Source organism: Tachypleus tridentatus, chromosome 4 (genome assembly GCF_004210375.1).
Source record: "Tachypleus tridentatus isolate NWPU-2018 chromosome 4, ASM421037v1, whole genome shotgun sequence".
Taxonomy (NCBI): Eukaryota; Metazoa; Arthropoda; class Merostomata; order Xiphosura; family Limulidae; genus Tachypleus; species Tachypleus tridentatus.
The window spans coordinates 8,542,080-8,564,970 of record NC_134828.1 but is presented as its reverse complement, the minus strand read 5'-3'; the positions used below and the strand labels follow the sequence as shown (position 1 = coordinate 8,564,970).

General features: G+C 31.7%; 1 protein-coding gene across 1 annotated transcript in view; it reads right to left on the bottom strand.

The window, feature by feature from the left end:
• The window catches only part of LOC143248531 (uncharacterized), a 32,937-nt gene extending 10,284 nt beyond the window's left edge, over window positions 1-22,653 (bottom strand). The window contains exons 1-9 of the mRNA XM_076496954.1: window positions 22,516-22,653; window positions 20,268-20,299; window positions 19,728-19,810; window positions 18,821-18,908; window positions 15,218-15,285; window positions 9,616-9,696; window positions 5,549-5,589; window positions 2,257-2,352; window positions 485-528 (exon numbers count right to left, since the gene is read on the bottom strand). Coding sequence (XP_076353069.1) covers window positions 485-528; window positions 2,257-2,352; window positions 5,549-5,589; window positions 9,616-9,696; window positions 15,218-15,285; window positions 18,821-18,908; window positions 19,728-19,810; window positions 20,268-20,299; window positions 22,516-22,622 — 640 coding nt within the window. The 5' untranslated portion in view covers window positions 22,623-22,653. The remainder of the gene's footprint in view (window positions 1-484; window positions 529-2,256; window positions 2,353-5,548; window positions 5,590-9,615; window positions 9,697-15,217; window positions 15,286-18,820; window positions 18,909-19,727; window positions 19,811-20,267; window positions 20,300-22,515) is intronic.
• Between the last annotated feature and the right edge of the window lie 238 nt (window positions 22,654-22,891).

Here is a 22,891-nt window from a genome sequence, read left to right as displayed (position 1 = left end):
AACATTTTAAGCAGAAACTTTAGAGACTGTTACCTGCATTAGCTGTCTAAAAAACATATTTTAATTTTTTCCCACATGGCATAACAAGTATATATTTGCAAAGCTACTTTTACCTGCTACAAAATCATATATAGTACAGTGAAATATGAAAATAAACTAAACATCTCCCTTATAATTTAACTGATAAAATAAAACATTAAGGTTAATGTTGGTTCACTATTTTTTTCCAAGCTTTTCAGAACTTTCCATCTAATTTCAAATATGTAAATTACTTTTGTGATTATGACACACATTCTCTACATACACATTACTGTTAAGGACAAAATGCAATTTATTAAAGAGTTGTCCTATGCTTGATTGTGAATGGAATAGGTTATGTCATTTATAAATATTGAGATGTTCTTTTCTGCACCACAGAAGGGGAAAGCTGGCCTTGAGATAGTTCTTATAAAGCCGCAGTACTATAAAGACCAAAATCACTCACTTGTACAAGTTTGGATTAAATCGGACAGTTCCACCACCAGTTGTCTATAAGAACAATATGAAAGGTTTAGATAAAATAGGATGAGAAATTGTTTGAAGATGAAATATGCTGAGACTAATATTACAATAAAGAACAGAACTACAAAGATGTAATGTTATAAGTATGTAAAAAAAATCTGTTTAGTGGATAATTACTTACAGAAGAAAAACAAACATTACATAGCACAATATTGAGATTACACTATAACTTTAAAGTAGAAAATGAGAAGGTTTTGTAAACATGTTTTGTTAAATTTACAAGCAAGTTCACAGTTGAACAGATAAATGGGTCATAAAATTTGTTCAAAAAAGGAAAAGCAAACAAATCTGAATTATAATTATGAGTTATATGTTAATGAGAATGATGTAAGATAAGTTCAAAAACTGTATTAAGCTCACTAAAACAGAACATACAATTCTGCAAACATTTTACCAAACCCAACCAAGACATGTAAAACATTGTTGTTCACAGCATGTAGTTAACCCTACTTATATCCTTAAAATTTGTGATGAAAATTACATATAAAACAAATGCTGTTAATATTGAACTCTGATTTTGAATGTGTAATGGATAAATTAATAGAAATGCCAAAGAAAAAAGCAAGTTACATGATTTTCATCACAGATTTAGGCCTATTTGTTGTTTCTTACACTTCACAAGCTTTTGAAATAATAAATGGTAACTTTTAAACTTCATCTAGCAATGTAAAAGTTTGTTATTCATAGCATATAATAAAGTTAAAAAAACACAATAAATTTCAGTCTACAACTAGGCATCCTACTTTGAAAGAATCTTAATTTAAATATGTGTAAAAAACATGAATTCAAAAAGATGAAAAATTCTGAAGCTTCTAATGTGTATGAAACTAGAAGGCTATAAAAAATTAAAGTTTAAAAAGGATGAGGAAACTGTTTATAGATTCATTATATTGTCTATAATTTAGTTTCACTTTGTTCCTTTCTAGTCTGTAACATCTTGTACACTTCTGATCTGTCTTCAGCAACTTTAAATAATTTTAACTGTAAATAATTAATTATTTTACTAGATTTGGCTTAAACAAAGTATTTGAATGGAAAATATGTTCTTGGAAAAGTAATATAAAGACTAAGAACAAACTTGAGCTGGAATATAAAACCATATAATCTTTTTAAATGTAGTATGAAGAAAAACCTGGACTGTAAATATGATAATATCAATAACAGGAAAGGAACTCAACTGATGGACAATACATTCAAAACTTTACAACTACATAAAAAAAGTATATTAAATGAGCTGTTATGATGGCCAACTTGATTTTTAATTTAATTATTTAAACACAAAGATTGCCCTGATAAAACTTTAGTATCAATTACCAAATACTATGTGCATTTTCTGTTTTTCTAAAGGAGATATGAGAAGAAAACCTAGATTATACAATAAATACTTGAGTTTCTTTACATCTTAAACAAAAGTCACATATTCATTCTGATGTATCTCAGAACAGCTGGTAGGAGTATCAGCACTTTTATTGATAAAGACAGAATTTAGTTTCAAGTGGGTTTCTCGTCTTCAAGAATTGTTTTCTGATGTGCTCCTGATATTGATTAAAGAAAGACTACATAAACTATGTTAATCATTTTTATTTTAAAAGTACAATTATTAATTACCAGATGTCTTACACACACATGCACACACACACACACATATATATATATGCATGCATATATAACAGTTTAATAAATGAAAACAATTACCTGAAAATTGACCATTGGAGGATTATTTGGAAATTCATAAGGAAAATAAACGTCAAACAAAAAAAACAGCCATTTGAATACGGTGTTCCTTCAGGCCTGTGGTTAAGAGAGAGAAGGTATTTTGGACTGAAATAACTCAGTTAATATTAAACAATCTTTAAAGTACATAAAAATTGGTCACAGAAACTTCACTATCTGGTCAATCAAACTGGACATTTGTGTTCATACTCAAACATAAAACATACAAAAGAAGTTCCATTCATTAATATGATAGGGCTTATGACAATACAGTTCACACCTGTATGATGGGGCTTATGACAATACAGTTCACACCTGTATGATGGGGCTTAAGACAATACAGTTCACACCTGTATGATGGGGCTTATGACAATACAGTTCACACCTGTTTATAAGCATTCAGTTTTAGGCTACTTTAAGCTAAGGGTGATGTTTCATCAAATTCTAAACCTGAGAGATCTAAGGATAAGTCGTGTTTATTGTGCAGGGGAAAAAACAAAAAACAAGTTTATGTTACATATTTGAAATTATTATTTTTGAATATATTAGCTGTAACTTCACTAATTAGTCTCAAAAAACAATTTCTGAGGATAACAGACACTTGTTTCTGATAGATTTTTCCATTCAGCTCTGAGATCTTTCAGTGTTAAAGCCACATGAAAGTAAAACTGAGGACCAATAGTTGGTGTTCTAAAAAAAGTGGGGTCTAATTAGAACTTATAATTGTATGAAGCTTGTTCACCATGTTGGTAAAAATTTGTAAGCTAAGATGAAAGAATGTTGAGCATCTTTAGGAAAATTATGTTTTATACTGGATAATTTGTTCTTTTTTAATTTAAATTTCACATTTAATATACACTTAAGGCATGTTTTACTATAAAGTTTCTACAAGCACTTATAATTTAGTTGTTCAAACCTTTGCTCAACAAGCGTGTATACTTTAGTTATTCAAACTTATGCTCAACAAGAACTTATAATTTAGTTGTTCAAACCTTTGCTCAACAAGAACTTATAATTTAGTTGTATTTTTGGTTATAAACATAAAGAACAACTCTTTTAAAACAAAACCAAGTAAACCAAAAACTTCACAGACAAACAAATACCTGAAGAGGTTCTAAAAGCAGGCCAGGGAAGAAACTTTAAATTCATGATTATTAACTTAACAACCCTAGCTTCTCCAAGTAAACAAATGTGATGATATTCTACACTTCCCATACAGAAATAGTTTGCCAATTCCATTTTCAGTCAAAGGTTTAAAATGGTCAAGAAAAAAAATCATATGACAGGTTCTGTGTAAATGTCTGTTTCATTGTAGTAATTATACTGATACTTTTAATTTATAAAATTTGATAGGAAAGACGAATATACTAAAACTGAAAAGTACTGTAGAGATGGGGTCAAAGTAGGAATTTCTAACTTGAGAAAATAATGTAGACACTGTTTCCAGCTTTGTTTGTTTACTTCTTTAAGAGTCCCTAATTGTAGACTTGAAAATACAATCTTTGTATTTTAATTCAGCTTGTCTTTGCACTTTTGTTATGGTCCCCATTCTTCCTTTTTAAATTAACAATTTATTATAATCTTGTTTCTTAAGGTCTTGTTTATATCCATTTATGGATAATAAATTTTAAGTAACATACATGCGTGTTCATTCTGTTGAATATTACATGTTTTATGACAGTTTACTGCTACATTGGCTTTTTTCGTACCCAACATCCCACCGAGTTTATTAAAAATAAAGAACAAATGTACAATAAACAGATGTATTGGTATAGAACTACAATAAAAAATGTAAAGTTGTTCTTAAAGGACCTTCTTAAAACAAAGATTACATCATCACGTATTTAATGACTGGCTTCCTTCAACGTCACAGTGTAATGTAACAAATAATGAGCAGCAACAAAACAATGTCATCAGAACGGAATGTTTCTCCTAAGAACAACACAGATTAATGTAATGTAAACAGACTCAGTAACTTTGTTAGGTCTATATGAAACATATGTATATTCTTCAACAGTCTGCTGTGCACAAGTCTCTGCTAGAACGACACAAATAATGTATGCAAAACAAACAACAGCAACATTGCATAAGTTGCCAACATTTACCATTGCTACCTTAATACTAAATTTTAAAAATAGCAATAACGGTATATGAAATAGAACTATATGCAGTGGTAACAAATATTAAATACACACTCATGATTTTAATTTAGTATGAAAAACAGTAAATAGAATCACCACCATTATCTAAGTAAGAAAATCTGCTATGGCAACCATCCACTGTTAAAACTTACTGCTGAAATACAGTTGTAGAAATCCATTCAGAAACAACAAACTCAAGTAATGAGAAAACAACAGTGACTCAAGTTGCAACAGCAAAAATCAGGAACCTTTCATGTGGCATTTATCAATTAATGTGTTAGAAAATGCATCCAACTAACATGTATGTTAGGAAAAATGGTGGATTTTTTGATGACAGAAAGTGAAGGACTTGGAATATCCTGCAGCATAACAAAATTAAGGACACTGAATTAGCTTTACAAGTATTACCTCAATTTTTCATAAACATTCCTACACGATAACAGTTGCAATAATTTTATAGTGGAATCAGAACAAGGATTTGTAGACTGAGCAAACATTTGGCAGTATACCTTCAGTACTGTTCAGTACCTTCTAAAATTCCTATCTGTAGATTTTAAATTCTCAATTGTTAATTATCTTGTATGTTGGCTTTGTTAATATAGGCCTACAGTAACACATAACTCTCACTAGATGTATATAACACTTTGTGAGTAAAGCAATCTTTTTAAATGCAACAAATACATCAAAAACATTTATTTCAAATAAAACTGTCTTTTAATTATTTACTCAGCCAGGTAGCTTTGTGTGTAAACACATTTATTAGTGTACCCAGTATAAGCATCATGTCTGTTATGTAATTATACCAGATAAGTCAACTTTCAATGAAAAATACTCAACTTTTAAGTAGGTCATGGAGTTACTCATATAGTGTATATTTGTAAGCTTTGGTGCAAAATACCCAGCTGATTTTACTGTAGGCTTGTAAAACAATAATATTAATAACATGAATAAATGGGCAAACTTTGTTGTTTAGAGAACAAGTCTGCTTTTTGAGGGGTTTTTGCTCAAATGTTCCATTAGGGTTTTGAGTAACTTCTTATGCAATCCTTATTATGAATCACAATCATACTTTATGGTAGTAGTAGAAATGCAGTATAATCCAATATTACTTACAACTTTTAGGATATACTTACCCAGTAATTAAGGCTCTTAGGAAACAAGATTTCTCATCATCCTAGAAAGAATTAATGTGGTTCAGAACATTTACTTGAAGGTGCACAGTTATTATTCAAAATCTGAATAATAAGGGCTTATTCACATAAAATTAGATAGAATATTGTGTTGACACTATACTTCACATGAAATATATGGTTATTGAGCACATATATCTTGATAACAGCATCTGTTAGACTTAACCCTTTCTAAATTTCATGTTCTAAAACATGTTTTCTGTTCATTTCATGAAACCCATAAACATAAAAATTTACATCTCAAGCAACTATGACACATGTTGTTCTGTCGTTTTTCAGTATAGTTAATAAAATTCTCACTTTATCTACTGATTAGTTTGAAATAAACTAAACACAACATAGAAAAATGACCTACACACAGTGGAGTTCAAAAGTGTAAGTCCACAGAATGTTTCCTATACCTTACAGCACCGTATTAAATTTATTACATATAACTAATTTTACAACCTACAGAACTTGTATTTTAAATTAATACTTAATACACAGGAACAATAACAGCATTCACACTGATTTAAAGCAACATACAGAATTTCTCTCCCATATCCTGACTATTGCTTGAAATGTACATGGCACTCATTTGATTAATGAGCATTAGACAGTCATGTAGGACATTCTAAAGCATACTGAAACTTGGTGACTGTTGTCATTTCTCATGCATTTTCAAATATTTCCACAAATGTCTTATGGGATTTAGATCTGAGAATGAAATTTCATAACTTACAGAACATTTCCCTTTTGCCTTGCTCCTTTAACAGATAAATTCTACACAAAACTGACATGTCAGTACTGTCTACTGAGAATATGAAGTATGGTAGTACAGTCTCCAACCCGAAAAAAAACGCCCACTTGTTAAAAATAAGTTGGTGATACTCTGATTTCTGTCGTCACACAAACTGCCTTCTAGGAATTTCCAAAAATTTCAAAACATAACTCATCTGTAAATAGAACTTCCTTCTAGTCGTGGATGTGAAACTATTTTAATGTCTGTATCTATTTTAATTATGGCTTCATTTTCCTTTCTCAACAAGGGTTAAAATGTTGCAACTCTTTGATGTAACCAAAACATATTAGCCTCTACTTCACTTAAGTTTCTATAATCATTGAGTCAGATTAATCAATCAGCATTTTTTGTACTTGTGATGAAATTTTGTGTTTATTGTAAAAGGATATTAAAGTAGTAACACAATCTTTGTTTACGATATTAAAGTAGTAACACAATCTTTGTTTAGGATATTAAAGTAGTAACAACACAATTTTATTGAAATCACTTTTTTTTCACTTTTTTTTAAGATAATGTTTTTCACTCTTGTAGTGTCAGCTCCATTTTAAATTAATGCAATGATTTGGTCACACTGATATATTAATTACAATACAACACCTAGTTAAATGATGGTCAGTAAATATGTTGTTATTACATAGAATTATTTATTAAGTTACATGATAGCTTGAGAAAAGCCTGACAAATCATTATAACAAAGTTCTCATACAAACTAACACAGTACAGTCACACAATGTTCATGTGAAAAACTGGGAAGTTCATATTAAGGGTTTTTTAAAATGTAGTTCTTGTCATGCTTATAATTTTTTGAAACTGAGATTTCACACATCAAAAACAACAACAAAAGCAGTTTGATTTCACATAAGTAAAATAAATGGTATGTACTTGATATGAGTTTCATTCATATAATGTAAAGAATTTCAAGTTTACTTTAGTAACATTTATAACATGAATTTGTTTAACATAGATCCAACTGTCATTCTTGTTACCATTTTTAACTTTCCTTTTATTTTTCTACAAGGTGATTGTTGAGTTTCCAACAATCTACATCACAAAGTTTAAAGTTCTATATAAATTTACAGTTCTTAAGCTGCCACAATGCTAACTGCTGGACAATGATGTGAAGAGTCGAAACTTCTTTGGTCAGAAGTCACTAACTCCAATTATAATCTGCTGTGTGCATTTTACTAAACAACTTGTTTGGAATATATTGAGTGAATCATGCAAGTCCACGGATGAACTGTACTTTTTTCTTTGACTGAATCATACTCTAGATCCGTGCAAGTCCACAGATGAACTGTATTTTTTTCTTTGAATGAATCTTATGATATATCCTTACAAGTCTACAGCTGAACTGTACTTTGTTCTCTGAATAGATCATACCTTATAATTCTGCAAGTCCACAAATGAACTGTACTTTTTTCTTTTCTTTTCAAATTCATTTTATAGTACTGACACAATGTCATTGGTTACACAATACAAAGAAGCTTACTTATGTTGCCCTTCTACTCAGATCTGCTTACTAAAAATCACACAGCATCATTTCTTATGAAAATTTAACAGCATTAGTGTGTTTATAAAGTAATTACAAAAAATATTTATTCAGGTTTCACAACAGTAGATCAATTCATTTTGTTTAACAAAAGATGCCTTGTCAGTAACGAAGTCCAGTGTCTAGTACACTGTCAGAAGTCAAATGATTTTGTGTCAGTAAGATGTCTCAACAAGTATACAGTTAAGTAGTTTAGTGGGTTGTTAGAACAGTCAAGTGATTTAGTGTTTAGTAAGATGTCTCAATTGTATAAACAGTTAAGTGTTTAGTGGGTTGTTAGAACAGTCAAGTGATTTAGTGTTTAGTAAGATGTCTCAATAGTATAAACAGTTAAGTGTTTGAGTGGGTTGTTAGAACAGTCAAGTGATTTAGTGTTTAGTAAGATGTCTCAATAGTATAAACAGTTAAGTGTTTAGTGGGTTGTTAGAACAGTCAAGTGATTTAGTGTTTAGTAAGATGTCTCAATAGTATAAACAGTTAAGTGTTTAGTGGGTTGTTAGAACAGTCAAGTGATTTAGTGTTTAGTAAGATGTCTCAAATAGTATAAACAGTTAAGTGTTTAGTGGGTTGTTAGAACAGTCAAGTGATTTAGTGTTTAGTAAGATGTCTCAATAGTATAAACAGTTAAGTGTTTAGTGGGTTGTTAGAACAGTCAAGTGATTTAGTGTTTAGTAAGATGTCTCAATAGTATAAACAGTTAAGTGGTTAGTGGGTTGTTAGAACAGTCAAGTGATTTAGTGTTTAGTAAGATGTCTCAATAGTATAAACAGTTAAGTGTTTAGTGGGTTGTTAGAACAGTCAAGTGATTTAGTGTTTAGTAAGATGTCTCAATAGTATAAACAGTTAAGTGTTTAGTGGGTTGTTAGAACAGTCAAGTGATTTAGTGTTTAGTAAGATGTCTCAATAGTATAAACAGTTAAGTGTTTAGTGGGTTGTTAGAACAGTCAAGTGATTTAGTGTTTAGTAAGATGTCTCAATAGTATAAACAGTTAAGTGTTTAGTGGGTTGTTAGAACAGTCAAGTGATTTAGTGTTTAGTAAGATGTCTCAATAGTATAAACAGTTAAGTGTTTAGTGGGTTGTTAGAACAGTCAAGTGATTTAGTGTTTAGTAAGATGTCTCAATAGTATAAACAGTTAAGTGTTTAGTGGGTTGTTAGAACAGTCAAGTGATTTAGTGTTTAGTTTAGTAAGATGTCAGTCAAGTGATTTAAGTAGATGTCTCAATAGTATAAACAGTTAAGTGTTTAGTGGGTTGTTAGAACAGTCAAGTGATTTAGTGTTTAGTAAGATGTCTCAATAGTATAAACAGTTAAGTGTTTAGTGGGTTGTTAGAACAGTCAAGTGATTTAGTGTTTAGTAAGATGTCTCAATAGTATAAACAGTCAAGTGTTTAGTGGGTTGTTAGAACAGTCAAGTGATTTAGTGTTTAGTAAGATGTCTCAATAGTAGTGTTTCTTAAGATTTCCTAACTGTATATACAGAAATGTATATAGTATAAACAATACAACTTTCAGTGTGTTCTCACATCACTTCATAACTCTTAAAAATTGTCACAACTTTGCTGTCATTATCATGAATTATGATAGTAAAAAAATGTGAAACCTTGTGTAAAATTTATATCTGTTTAAAATGCCTCCTACACTCCAGCAATGTGTACCATAAAGTTTACATTAACTTACTGTTCTCACAAATATAGAAGAAGAAAGCTCTAATGGGAGAGAGCTGTGTAAAGATGTGAGTTCTTGGGCAATTCTTAAAATCTAGAATAAAAAAAAAAGAAACAAGAATCTTACTATAGTTTTAAACTTCTGAAATAATGTAAAATGCTTACACTTCACTTAATACAATCACAAACACATATCATGATATAAAAAATATTCAAAATTCTTTAGCATTTATAACTTACTGTTTAATTCTCATATGCTAAAAATTTTTTTCTTTCACGATTATTCCATTTATATCTTTGTTTACTGTAATTAGAATCTTTCAAAAGTAATTATCGTTATACCGATGTTAAAAGTTCTCATGGCTTAAAATTTTCACATGTATCAAACTACAAAATAAGGATTGTCTAGTCCAGTATAATCTTTATGTATGCTCTTATTTTAATACTTAGGCAATAAAACAAATGGCATGAATTTAAAAAAATAAACTAATAATTTCTTATGTTACAAAAGGCTGGAAAATGAAAATAATTAAACCGTTTAAAGAGACTGAAAAAAAATGTTTACCAGCATTTTATTATGGAAGTATACTATTAATAGTGTATAATAATAATGTAATAATTATGTATACTATTAATTATTAATGGGACTACAGTAAATTTTTCTTTTCTTAATGACTTGTATTTATTTTTACACTGTTCAATTACATGCAGCTTTTTGTTAACTTGAGGATGACCTAGGAAGGTCGAAACATTGTTCTCTGATTTATTAGTAAAAGTGTTAATATCCATACCAACCGTCCTGAGATACATTTTTACATGCAGAACACTTGTATTTTAAGGGTAACATATGGATTTATATCTGAAAACATTTTCATCAACTTTCACATCATGTTTTTACATCATATCTTCTTCTATCCATACATAATAACTTTGTTTGTCTTAACATCACATTTTCCTCTATCTTTTCTTAATATCTTCTGCCTTACTTTTTCTACAGATTATTGTTTCTTCTGTTTTTAAATCATATCCTCATAGAGGGAGGATACTGAACAAAACTAGGAAAACAGGAAATGGGGTAACTCACTGAAGCTATAGACCTCAAAGAAACTAAAAACCAAAATGAACAGAGGTGACTGCTTATTAGCTGTCTCAGCTCAAGGTTCCAAAGTATAAGAAACACCACAAAAAAACGCATTTGGAGAAAAGAGTGAGCAAACACAATCATGGAATTATAGAAATCAACAAGGATACAGTGCAGATTTGATAGAAGGATATCTGCAAACAGTTATAGCCATTTAAGTGAAACCTTTCTGAGTACAGATAGAGTACCTGGTCAGACACCACTCACTATAGAGTGGGATCCAAAGTGAAGATGAAGCAGGGGCCTTTGAAAAAAAAAACCAACAACAACATGGAAAGACATGGGAAGCAAGGAACTTCCAAGAATGGAAAAGAATGGGAGGTATGGGAAAATGCCACCTGACCACCCAAAACTAAGGAGACCAATGAACCCCTCCCAAAGAGCTGTGAGAGACACTTTGAAATACAGGCAATTGTTGGGTGAGAAGCCCAGAAACCCCAAGTCAATGTCCAGGAGTAACATGTGCCACACATGTGTAGATAAGATGGCCAAAGAAGAAGGATAAAAGAAGCAGGCTAAATGTAAAGCTACTCTGTGACAGAAACCAGAAAACCTTGCCAAGAATCTGACAAAAGCTAGGTGTGGAGACAGAGGATGGAGCACCAGTAACTGTGTTAATGGAACAAGTTGGATGGAAGGGAAGAGGAGGAACCACCTGCAATGAGAAGAACTGAGGGAACCAAGGTTTAGCAAGCCAGAAAGGAGCAACAAAAAAAAACCATGCATGGAAGAGTATGAATGAAAGAGACTACCTGTAGAAGTAACTAGATGGGAGGCTAAACATAAAGGAAGAAACAATACCAATCCTGACTGAAGGCACTGACAGTCAAAGCTTGAGGAATGGGAACCAGAAACTACCTCCAAGGTAATATGGAGTGAGGGCAGTGGCAAAGGCAACAACAAAGGTTGTGCTTAGATGCAGACAGTCATAAAAAAAACAGCAGGATGCAGGGACCACACCATGAGAGTGAAAGCATCTCGAATGTGACATGCCATCAAAAGAATTAAACGTCTGTGGATCCAATGAAAAAACGTCTACAGTGCAAAATCACAGAGAATGTGACCTGGTGTTCCCTTAGATAATCAACTGAAGCCACACTGTAAAAATGTCAGAAAGGATCATGACATGCTAGCAAAAGAAAACAAATGTTCCAAAACCCAATGAATGGCCTGAGAACAGTGACTTGAAGAAAATTCTCCTCCACAGATCAATGACCCAAAATCCCTATGTGTCTGAACCATGCATCACTGTTCTGAAGAGGAACATTTGTAAACAAATGTAACTCAGGCCGTGAAGGAGGAAATGGGATTCCTGCTTACATATGGGTTTTGTTCAGTACCAATGAAAACTGACAATCATTGGGGAGGGAAGGTGAATAAGAACATCTAAGAGATACTGTGTGAGATTCCACTTACCACAAAAGACCCATTAAAGTAAATGCATATAAGCCTTGCCAAGGAGGTATGACAGGTATCAGAGGTGATGACCATCCCAAAAGCTACAGAATGTTGACAGTGGAAAGTAAGAAGCAGACAGGACTATACAAATGGCCAGCTCCATAGAATGGAGCCTGAGAGATGTAGGGCCTGATGGAGTTGGGTGATAAACACTCAGATGTACAGAGTGCTGAGGAGGATGAAAAAGGATCACTCCAAGGTGATCAACCATCCTACCCAGACAGCACTGAGAAAGAGCTGATGAGTTGGACTGACCAACTCCTGGTCAGAAATGGCAAGAAGCTAGTTGTCCATATACATGTGGAAGTGCAGTCCCCATGGTATGAATATGCTAAGTAAAGGGGCAAACTAATAAATAAAAACATACAGTGTGGAAACAAGACCATTGGAGAGGGCCCTAAAAGATATACCCTTTCAAAATGGGCAAACTGGCAGGAGTAAAACCCACATAAAACAGGAACAACAATCTGTTGGGGTAGGAGTTCCAAATTTGTCTTGAATTGGCACCTAGAAAACTGTAATAGACAGGGCTATAAATGGTAAGGTCAAAAAACAGTAACTGGAGCCACCCTCCACTCCAACAGAGAACAATGAGTTTCTTGCAAGGAAGGGCATAGCCCTGTTCCTGTTGTACAGAAGCCTTCCATGACAACAAGGACACAGTAATTGTCACACTTAAAACATCATAAAAATAGGGCCACAAGAATAATTCTTATATCCAGAACTGGGCAAGAAGTCCAAAAAAAAAAAAGACTTAAATAAAGTGAACCACATATTTAGGGCCATAGCAGAAGACAACACATGGTTGACAGTGAAAAGGAAGATGAGGAGGGGGAATACCTTCTGAAACCATATTGGGTTCTCAAGAACAACTCAGATAGCAAGAGGAAGGCCAAAGTGGGAGAATGTGGTTGAGGTAGGAAGAACAGCAAATTTAGGACCCATCACCATAAATAGGGAAACCGAATCCACAACTGATGGTAGAAAATTTGGGAGCCTCCCCGATAAGTCACAAAGGTAGACAGATCAAACCCCACAGGGGACAAGCTGATCAATGCTATCACCAAACAGGATAGCAAAAGGACATTAAACTCAAACAAAAGGGAACGAAGAAACAAAAAATAACAAATACCCGAGATATCAACTTGGAGGAAACTGATGAGAGCTGAACAGAATTCTCAGAAAAGTGTGGAAAGGCACAGTGAATTATTGGGGGGATCAAAATCATCATCAGCCAATGCCTGTAAAAGGTTAGAAGAGGTCAAGTATAAGGGCAAAAACAGGAGACAATGTGTCTTCCATATAGTGCTTCATCCCCCCGTCAGAAAAGGCCACAAGTTCCACTGATTGAATGCCTGCACCTGTAGTTGAAAGTATAGTAACAAGTAAGTGGTATGCACCTGAAGTGATAACAGCAACTTTGGAATTTATTCATGATACAAAACTGGTGAAAATGTACAGCAAACGTGGGTAAATCATATGCTCTTAAAGAAAACTGAAACTAAAGTAAACAAAACTGAGCTAAGTTAATTTGAATGAAGTTAAAGAAAGTTAAACCACTTCAAGGGTAATAAGGACTCTGAAGAAAAATGTTTGCACCAGAGCACTGCCAAACAAGAATGTGTCCCTGCAGTCTTCTGATAGGTTTCCTCTGGATTCTAGGACTTGAAATGAAGATGGTGTCATCCCTCATTCTCATGATGATGTTGGTACCCAGCAAGTGAGGTTTGGATGTAGTTAACTTGTCAAGAACAGTCCTTCATGCTCTAGCTGCTCTACATTTGGAGATAAATCATCTCTTACCCACCTTCCAGCATGGGATTGAATAATTATATTTCTTCACCATCTTCTTCGTCCAGATGTGTTTTCATCTTGTTCCACCATGTCTGGTCCTTCTGACCTTTTCACTTTTTACGGTGAAGAGATACCTGGCTCAGATGTGGTGCCATGCTCTTCTTCAACTGTTCTGAGATATTACTTTCAATTAAGAGGTATCACTCAGACACTACCACAGGATACAACTATGCTTCCCTTACACTGGTCCCTCTTCCAATTCAATGTGAGATTCAAGCTAATCTTGTGAGAAGATGGAGAGTACTATTTGAAGTTATAATTTTTCTGAATGAAAATGTATTTGCAATAGGTACATCCTTCTATCCACACTTCCCACCCTTCCTGTCATATGTCTTCTGTTGCTCACATTTTCTGCCAAACTTTGAAGTGACAGTTCAATGATGGCACATAGAGGGAGCCATACAAATCACATGATAGTAGTGCTCTCCTATTGGTGGAGAGGTGATACATAATGATTTACATGTTTGGACTTTGGATTCCAACAGAGGGAGGGTTGAAGGCTTGTGGTATATGTTCAAAAAAGTTCACAAAGAGAGTGCAGCACAAAATGAGAAAAGCTAATCTGGTGAGTGAGTACCATATTGGAATACAACCTTCTCATAGTCTAGAAAACTGGAGAACAAAAGACTACATTATAAATGGTTAAAAAAGTTTAAAATAATAAGTTTTAATAATTCCTAAAATAAAACATCTTACAAAAGTAGTGCCTCATCAAGAATTAGCTTCTATGCAAATGACAGTGTTCATGTGGATTACTGTACATGGAGAATGGGGTGTTTTCTATTTGATGTAGGACTATAGTCTCATGATGATTATACTATGGACTGGTATGGTCCACATTAATATATGTAAGGGTAGTTTCATTTAAGACTTGTGGCATGGACATAAATTTTCTTGGCAGTGATGCAAAGTTGAAGCTTTTTTGTTATGCCTGAAGGTAAGTATTTCATTGGAAAATCAAAACCTTAAAAGTGTTTAATATCATTTTTCTGAAAGTTAAGAAATTATTTGACTCCTTTCACAAGAATATCTTTGTTTTTATTTGTTGTCAAGTTTTTTGTATTGAAAAAAATTTAAAGCATTTAAAATTATAACTCACCCCTTAGTTATCAAGTTTATTAAGACTCCAATAAAAGCTTCTAGTGTAATATTTTCCACTTACTTGATTAGGTGGGCCAGCTCCACATTTTCTGTAATGATTAGCAAAGTGATGGCTATTACTGCCTTCCGCTAAGATGAAAAACAAAACAAAAAGCTCCTAACAATTCAGTTTTTATAAATTTTACCATTTAAAAAACTAATGCAAGTCTTTAATGATTTAAAAATATCATTTGAATCTTCCTTGCATCCACTACATGATTAGATTGTTTCTTTGTTAACATTATTAGCTACTTGATGCTTCTGCCGTGGGCTCAGTATAATATTCATGAACTTGTATACACATTTGCATGCTCAGTGTTCAAACAACAATTTTTGATGCAGTACATGTATCTTCATGAATTTGGTAGATTTTAATAAAGATTACAATATTTTTGTACACAGAAAAATCACATTTTTAATTAAGTATTTTTACTAAAGATTTGCTTGTGAAAATATCGAATCTGTTTTGCTACTAGTCCAAGTGTGAAGTGATTTCATCTTATGATTAGAAATTGTTCTTTTTCCCAAAAATCTCAAATATTATTTGAATAATTTCTAAAACCTCCTAAATACATTTCAATCATTTGTTTACAGTAAGACTTAACATTTTGTCTTTCGTTTTCTCTGTCTTAACTATGTAGGATCTGTTTATTCAACCAACCTCATGATCATCACAAAAAAAAAGTAAATATAAATTATGTTTTCCTCAGGTTAGAATTACTATAAATCATAACACAAAAATACAAATGTTTAGTCCAAATAGCTTAAGTCTTATAATGTTATACATGTTTTTATAATGATCTTCTAGTAACATTTAAATTATTATGCATTATATGTGTATATAGATTATTATTATTTAGAAATAAGTTATTAAACTTACTTTTCTTAAAATACAGAGTAAAGACGTAAAGCAAACAATTATCTCTTCTAGCTACGACCTTTGAACTTTGTTGTGGCTGGACATAGATTACTATTCTTTTTAAAATGTTGCACATGAGGAATATGAAACAAAATATTTTTGTGTATAAATACATATAGATATGTGTGTGTGTGTGTGTGTATATATATATATATATATATATACAGTTGAATAACTAAAATATTATAAAATTACTATATTAAAACCACAGAAGTTTAATAACTAAGTTTAGTTCTAAAAAACATGAAACTTCAAACAGACTAGACACATTCCACCTCCTTGAAATCTTGGTTTGAATGTGGAAGCCTTTTAATAGATTAAAATGGCTGATAAAGCTACTAGGTGGACATTCTAAGCTTTAGTTATTAACATGTCACATATTCAAATAAGTATACATAAGAGACCATTTTCTAAAATGGCAACAGGTATTTGCTTTTTTTTTTAATTTCGTACCATGCTACACAAGGGCTATCTGCACTGGCAAGAGGTGAACAGGGGCAGTGTTTGATTCAAAATGTAAGCCATGTCTCAACACAATAAAAATATACAAGGTTTTTATTTTATATTCTTGCTTATCAATATTGGTAATTTGAGTTTCTCATTTATACAAAGCTTTAGATTTGTTTTGAACAAGTGTTGCATTTATCATACCACACGACTCACAAAAATCAATATTTAGGTGTGTTCTTTTCACATGCACTTTTAAAATACGAAATGAACTGAATATTAAAGTTTGAACTATAATCTACAGTTTGATTACAAACTTATTGACATAAATTCATAAAATTGTAGTTCAATAAAATTCTGAATGCAAGTCAACAAATTCAATTACATGGCCTTTGACCCTTGACTTCTTGAAAAAGGGTTAACTATGTCATAGTTGTAGATACAGTTTAAATTGTATTTAGGTATTGTTATTATATTTTAGTTAATAATGTATAACTTAAGTTTTAAAATGTCTAATTAAAAGGTTTAAATATTTTTAGATATATATAATACTTTGCATCTGTTCTCAAGGCTTATAATATTACACACTGATCAAAAAAATTCACCGAAGGGTTGCACAACAACTGTGATACGCCGCAAGGGCACTGTTGACTTGTGTCAAGATGAATAAGTGGTAAAAGACAAGAAAAACCTAAATCATTAAACATTAACTACATGTAAAAAGGAAAGTGCTCGAAATTTTAAATTATAAGCAAATCAACATTTTGAGATATTCTACAAAAAACAAAAGGTATATTTCATTTTCTAATTTCAGTTGTTTCATTTCATCATACATTGATTATAATAGCTAGAATTAGTGATAAGGTAGAGAAAATAACAAATTAAACATAAATGTTCACCTTAAAAAACTTTTGATATCTTTTTAGGGGGGGGTTCTAGAGTTTATGCAAAGTACTATTATATTTAAAATGAAAAATCACCTTGATCTGTTAACAGTTTGAATGCAAGTAACTGCAACAGAAAAAAAATACTAAATTACAAAACTATGATTCTTTGTGTACAAGATAATTACAATCTTTAACAAAATCTTACTTGTTTTAAGAGAACACATTAAGAAATCTAAGAGTTACCACGTATTGTTGTGTAAGTAAAATTTGTGACTCAATTTCCACAAACTGCATGATCCCTGTGTGAAAGGAGTAAGATTGCCTTGCTCTAGTTATTTTATGTTCTATAGTAAGTGATGTCTATTTTACACAATATAAAGTACATGGGTTGAAAGGATTGATACTATAATATCCTATGGTAGTTGATGCATTGTTATCTAAATTATACAGCTGACCAGTGCTGTGAGACAACAAAGATCAAAAAATGATGCTGTTAACTGGACAAAGAATGTGAGTTTACCTGTTGAATTCAAGCATGCTTTCTTGAGCCAGTCCTACTAGGATATCAAGTGAAGACATACTTCAAGATCATCTTGTTTTTAGTTCTACAGAGATTAATTCTGAGAGAAAAAAAAACAAACTATGGAGCTAAACACACTATAGTAGGACTGACTGTGACTCCGTCTGCACAATTACATACGTTGTGCTTTCTGTCTATCTGTCACAATAAAGAATTAGTTCTTTATTTACATTTGTTCAGCCTCATTACCTTACACTTGAAGGAACTGAATCAAACACAAAACACTCTCCTTATTTTGTGATTGAATCAGCTGTTACTTGGAGGTTTAATTATGTGATACTTGTTGGGAAATCAGTTTTACCTAAAAATACCACAAAATTAAACATCTTATGTTTGTGTTTGTTAGCAAAGAAACTGTAAAAACCTTAGTAAATTTAAGCCAATCATTTTTTAATTAAATTATTTCTTTATTTATGAATTATTTTGTTTTCACTGACATATTTTATATTACAAATGTCAGCCTATTAATACCTACAATAACATGAAGACCATCTATTGGTAAACCTACCAACTTTCTTGTATTTACATTGGTTTAAAAATTAGTTGGAGATAATGAATAATTTTTAAAAAATATTTTAGGATTGAAATTAAAGTTTTGAAAAATTTAGAAGTCTGGAAAGCTTTTACTTACTCCATCATACTGGCTTTACAGAATTTTGTTATTGAAATTTGAAACATTTATAAGTATGGAAAGCTTATGCTGTATGAGTCATTCTGGAACAATTTTTAACGGTGATTTAAGTAACGTAAATAGAAATTGCCTTATCATCATGTAAACCTCACAACACCTACTTTCCATTGGCCAACTTTCAAACTGTAGAGATTTCAGGCACTTCTTGTAGGTTGAAGCAAGAGAATCTGTTTCACAGCTGAGAGAACACTGTTGAACAAAAAGGTTTGGTGTTAAAACACATTATTCATTACACTTCTATAACAATGCATTTTATGTATTTTTATCTAATGGTTTGTAACTTGTATTTACAGAAATATATTAAATACAAGTCTAAAGAGGTTACAATTTCATTGTATAGGATTGGGCTGCATTTAGAGTATTGTGTTCAGTCTTGGGCTCCTTACCTTATTGAGTTGTTGGAAATGGTTCAGAAGAGAGTTACTAAAATGGTACCTGGGATGGAGGAGATGCCATATATGAAGGAAAAGCCCTTAAAATTGTTTTCTCTTGAAAAAAGAAGAGTTAGAGGGGATCTGACAAAAAGATTGTAAAAGAAACTAATAATTTTGATTCATTTTTATACTTTACAGCAAAAATTATAAAACTAGGGGACACCAATACAGCTAAGAATATTTTACTTTTCAAATAGGGTAGATGGCCTATGGAATGGGTTGCCTTTGGATCTTGTGGAGACAGTAAATTTGAGTAACTTTAAAAGAAAACTTGATACACATACGATTTAGAAGGACTGGCTTAAGAATTATTTTTTAGTTAATAGTTTTAATTTAGCTTAGAGGAAGGGGCAACCAAAATGGACTAACAGCTCCATTGTTGTTCCTATACATTATGTTTTATTACCTGAATTTTCATACGAAACGCTTGATGCTCTCTTAGTAGTAACCTTCTGATTTCCACAGTTTTGAATATTTTTTAACTCAGAACTATGTGAAAATGTTTAAAAAATTATTTATGTTTGATATTACACACTTCTAATTTTAATGTCACATCCATATACCTACAACTCACCTCAGAAATAAGTGATTCAGTGGAGCCATTCTTTAATTCAGGCACCACACCATTAGCTACCTGTCCATGTTTCAGCAGCTCCTCTGAAAACAGTTACATTTTCATTAAATTGTCTCACAAATTAGCAAAGGAATTTTATTCACAATTTCAAATTAAATTTTGAAAAAGTTCTTTACTTGAGATCATTTAGCAAAATCTGAATGTGTGACATCAATGTACTAGCATGAATTTGTACAAAAGAAAGAACAAAAGAAAAGAAAGAAAACACCCACACAAATATAAGTGACCAATTATATTTACTGTTCTGGAACAAATAAGATTTGAAAATGTATTTCTAGAGGGCTCACAGATTTTAATCTATTTATTTTTTGTATTTCTTAAACAATATCCAAGAGTATCCAGTTAAACCTTCGTTAAAATTACAAACACAAAGTGGTGTCTTAAAATGTACAATGAACAACTCTAATTAAAATTATAAACTTTGTGTAAACAAATTTATTTAATTATTTTAATATTTTTACAAACTAATTGCAAGCTTACCAGAAATGAGGTCATACAGGTTGGAGAAATCCCTTGAGAAAACAGAATGATTTAACGTTAACATCTAACACATTTTTATAGTACCACATAGAGTATACATTCACATACAAACAATTGTGATTGTTGTTTTAATAGTCACAGTGCAGTACATACGAAACAGTCATTTCCCTATATACTTCAGCAAAATAACATGTAACATAACACAGACTCACTGCAAACTGACATGAACTGCATTTAGTATGTGTGAAAAGTTACATAATTAACCCAGATGAGGAAAAGTTTGTGTAACTGATGTTATAATTCATTACAAACTACCTCGAACTGCACTCAGTAAGTTTGAAACAATTGTATCATAATAAAAGTACTTGAACTGTTTTGGGTTCTGCTATCCAACAAAAATTATCTATACTATTCTGAAGTTAAAAACTTTAATAGACTGTCAATAAATTTAACATATGTCTTCCCTATGTCGTGACGGGTAAGAAAACAAAAACCTTTATGGAATAATTGTTTGTTTGTTTTTTAACTGAAACGAAAGTGCTTTTACTCATTCATTTCGTTCCAAATTTTCCAAATCTACCATTTTGATTTCTAAGTTTTGTGTAATGGGTAACCACTAGGTACAATATACAGCATCTAATTAATTACAAGTGATATGAAAATAAACGATTATAATATTTTAAATTGAAGAATAGTCAGAAATGGAATTTTACAAGTTTTATATAACATTACATAGTTTTTTGGATAGAGCATCACAGTTCTCCAAGTTGCTCTACTTTACAACAAGGTTAGAATCACAAACTAGAGAGTAAAGAATGAAAGGGCACAATAATTCACAAATAACTGAGAATATTTAACCCTTTCTGGACTGGTAAGAGCCTTACAAATGCTAAGGGCTATTTTAATACTCTATTATTTTTAATATTTATTTAGTGTAACTGGCAAAGAAAAATGTAGAGAATGTTCAAACTTACGTTTCTGTATAACCTCAAGGAGTCTTACTAAAAAACACTGCATTTAATGATTTAAAAAAAAAAAAATTCTGCCCATCTCAAAAGCAGGTTTTAAGAAACTATCATATCTTGAGAATACAACTAACCAAGTTTTGTTTCTCTCTTGAGTTTCCTCCTCTGTCTTATGATCTATCCATTCACATCAAAGGGGTGGAACAACTACTAACGAATCAGAACAGTTTTGAAAATAGGCAAAGTTTAAACACCATTGGTTGGAACAGAATATAAACTATTGATGTTAATATAAAGTTGAATACAGTAGTGTGATAAGTACAGAAGGTGATTATATGCGACTTGTGTAAAGAACAACAACATACATTTTAGTTTGACGTTCAGAAGACTTAGCAACAAAATGCAGATCTGAAAATTCTGTTATAGATTCTTTAAACATTCATATGATTCCTGAGTGTGTTTTCATGTTATAGTCATTTTTAAAGTCAGTTCTTATATGTTTGTTTGTTTTTGAATTTCGTACAAAGCTACATAAAAGCTATCTGTGCTAGCTATCCATAATTTAGCAGTGTAAGACTAAAGGAAAGGCAGCTAGTCATCACCACCTATCACCAACTGTTGAGCTATTCTTTCACAAATGTATAGTGGGATTGACTGTCACATTCTAATGCCCCCATGGCTGAAAAGGTGAGCATGTTTGGTGTGATGAGGATTTGAACACAACCCTTAGATTACAAGTTGAGCACCCTAACCACCTGGCCATACCAAACCAGTTCATACGTGAAGAATAACCTTTGTCAGTTTATGTCGGTGTCTTTACAATTTTAGCCAGAGATGGTGACAAATGTGGTGTATTTATAACTTACAGCCAGAGGTGGCAACTACTGCAGTTTGTAAGATAGTGTCAAAAAATTTTAATAAAATTAATCAAGATGCAATTAACTGGATAAACAAAATCAAACTTTGTGGTAAACAACAATAAAAAGATTTATTTCTGAGATGTAATAAAGTATTTTTAATGTTTTAAAATGTCTTATACAACAAAATTATTTATTTTATGATATAAAGAATGATAGAAAAACTTCATTAAATTACATCAAGTTTTTCATATCAAAACTAGATAATATTTAGTACATTTGTCCTAATGTAACCTGGTTTAATATCTGTGCAATGAAAAGAGATAAATAATATTAGTGACACTTCCTAGTTCAGAAAGGGTTAAAAACATAACATTATCACTGTCTACAATATTTACACAGTGAATTCAGAGAAACACTTCTCACTTTGCTAACTTTTCTTCAGAGTTGCCTCCCACAGTTTTCCTTCTTTCTGCTGAACCAGATCCACAAATTGACTCTTCACTGCTTTCCTCTTCACTGCTTACAGGCATGCCAGGTATGCACCCATTAGCAGCAACTTTACCCACGGACGTAAAATGTAAGAGGCCTATAAAAATATAAAATAATAATAATAATAAGGCTTAGGTTTATTATCACTTCCATTATTAACATTTACTATTTTTAAGATCAGAATAAAAATTACATCAGTCACACTTCATAATACACTTCTAGGTTTCTCAACACATTTCCTAATACACTTAAATGTTTTCCGGACATACTCTATAACATGTATGATTTTCTGGACCCGATTCCTAATACA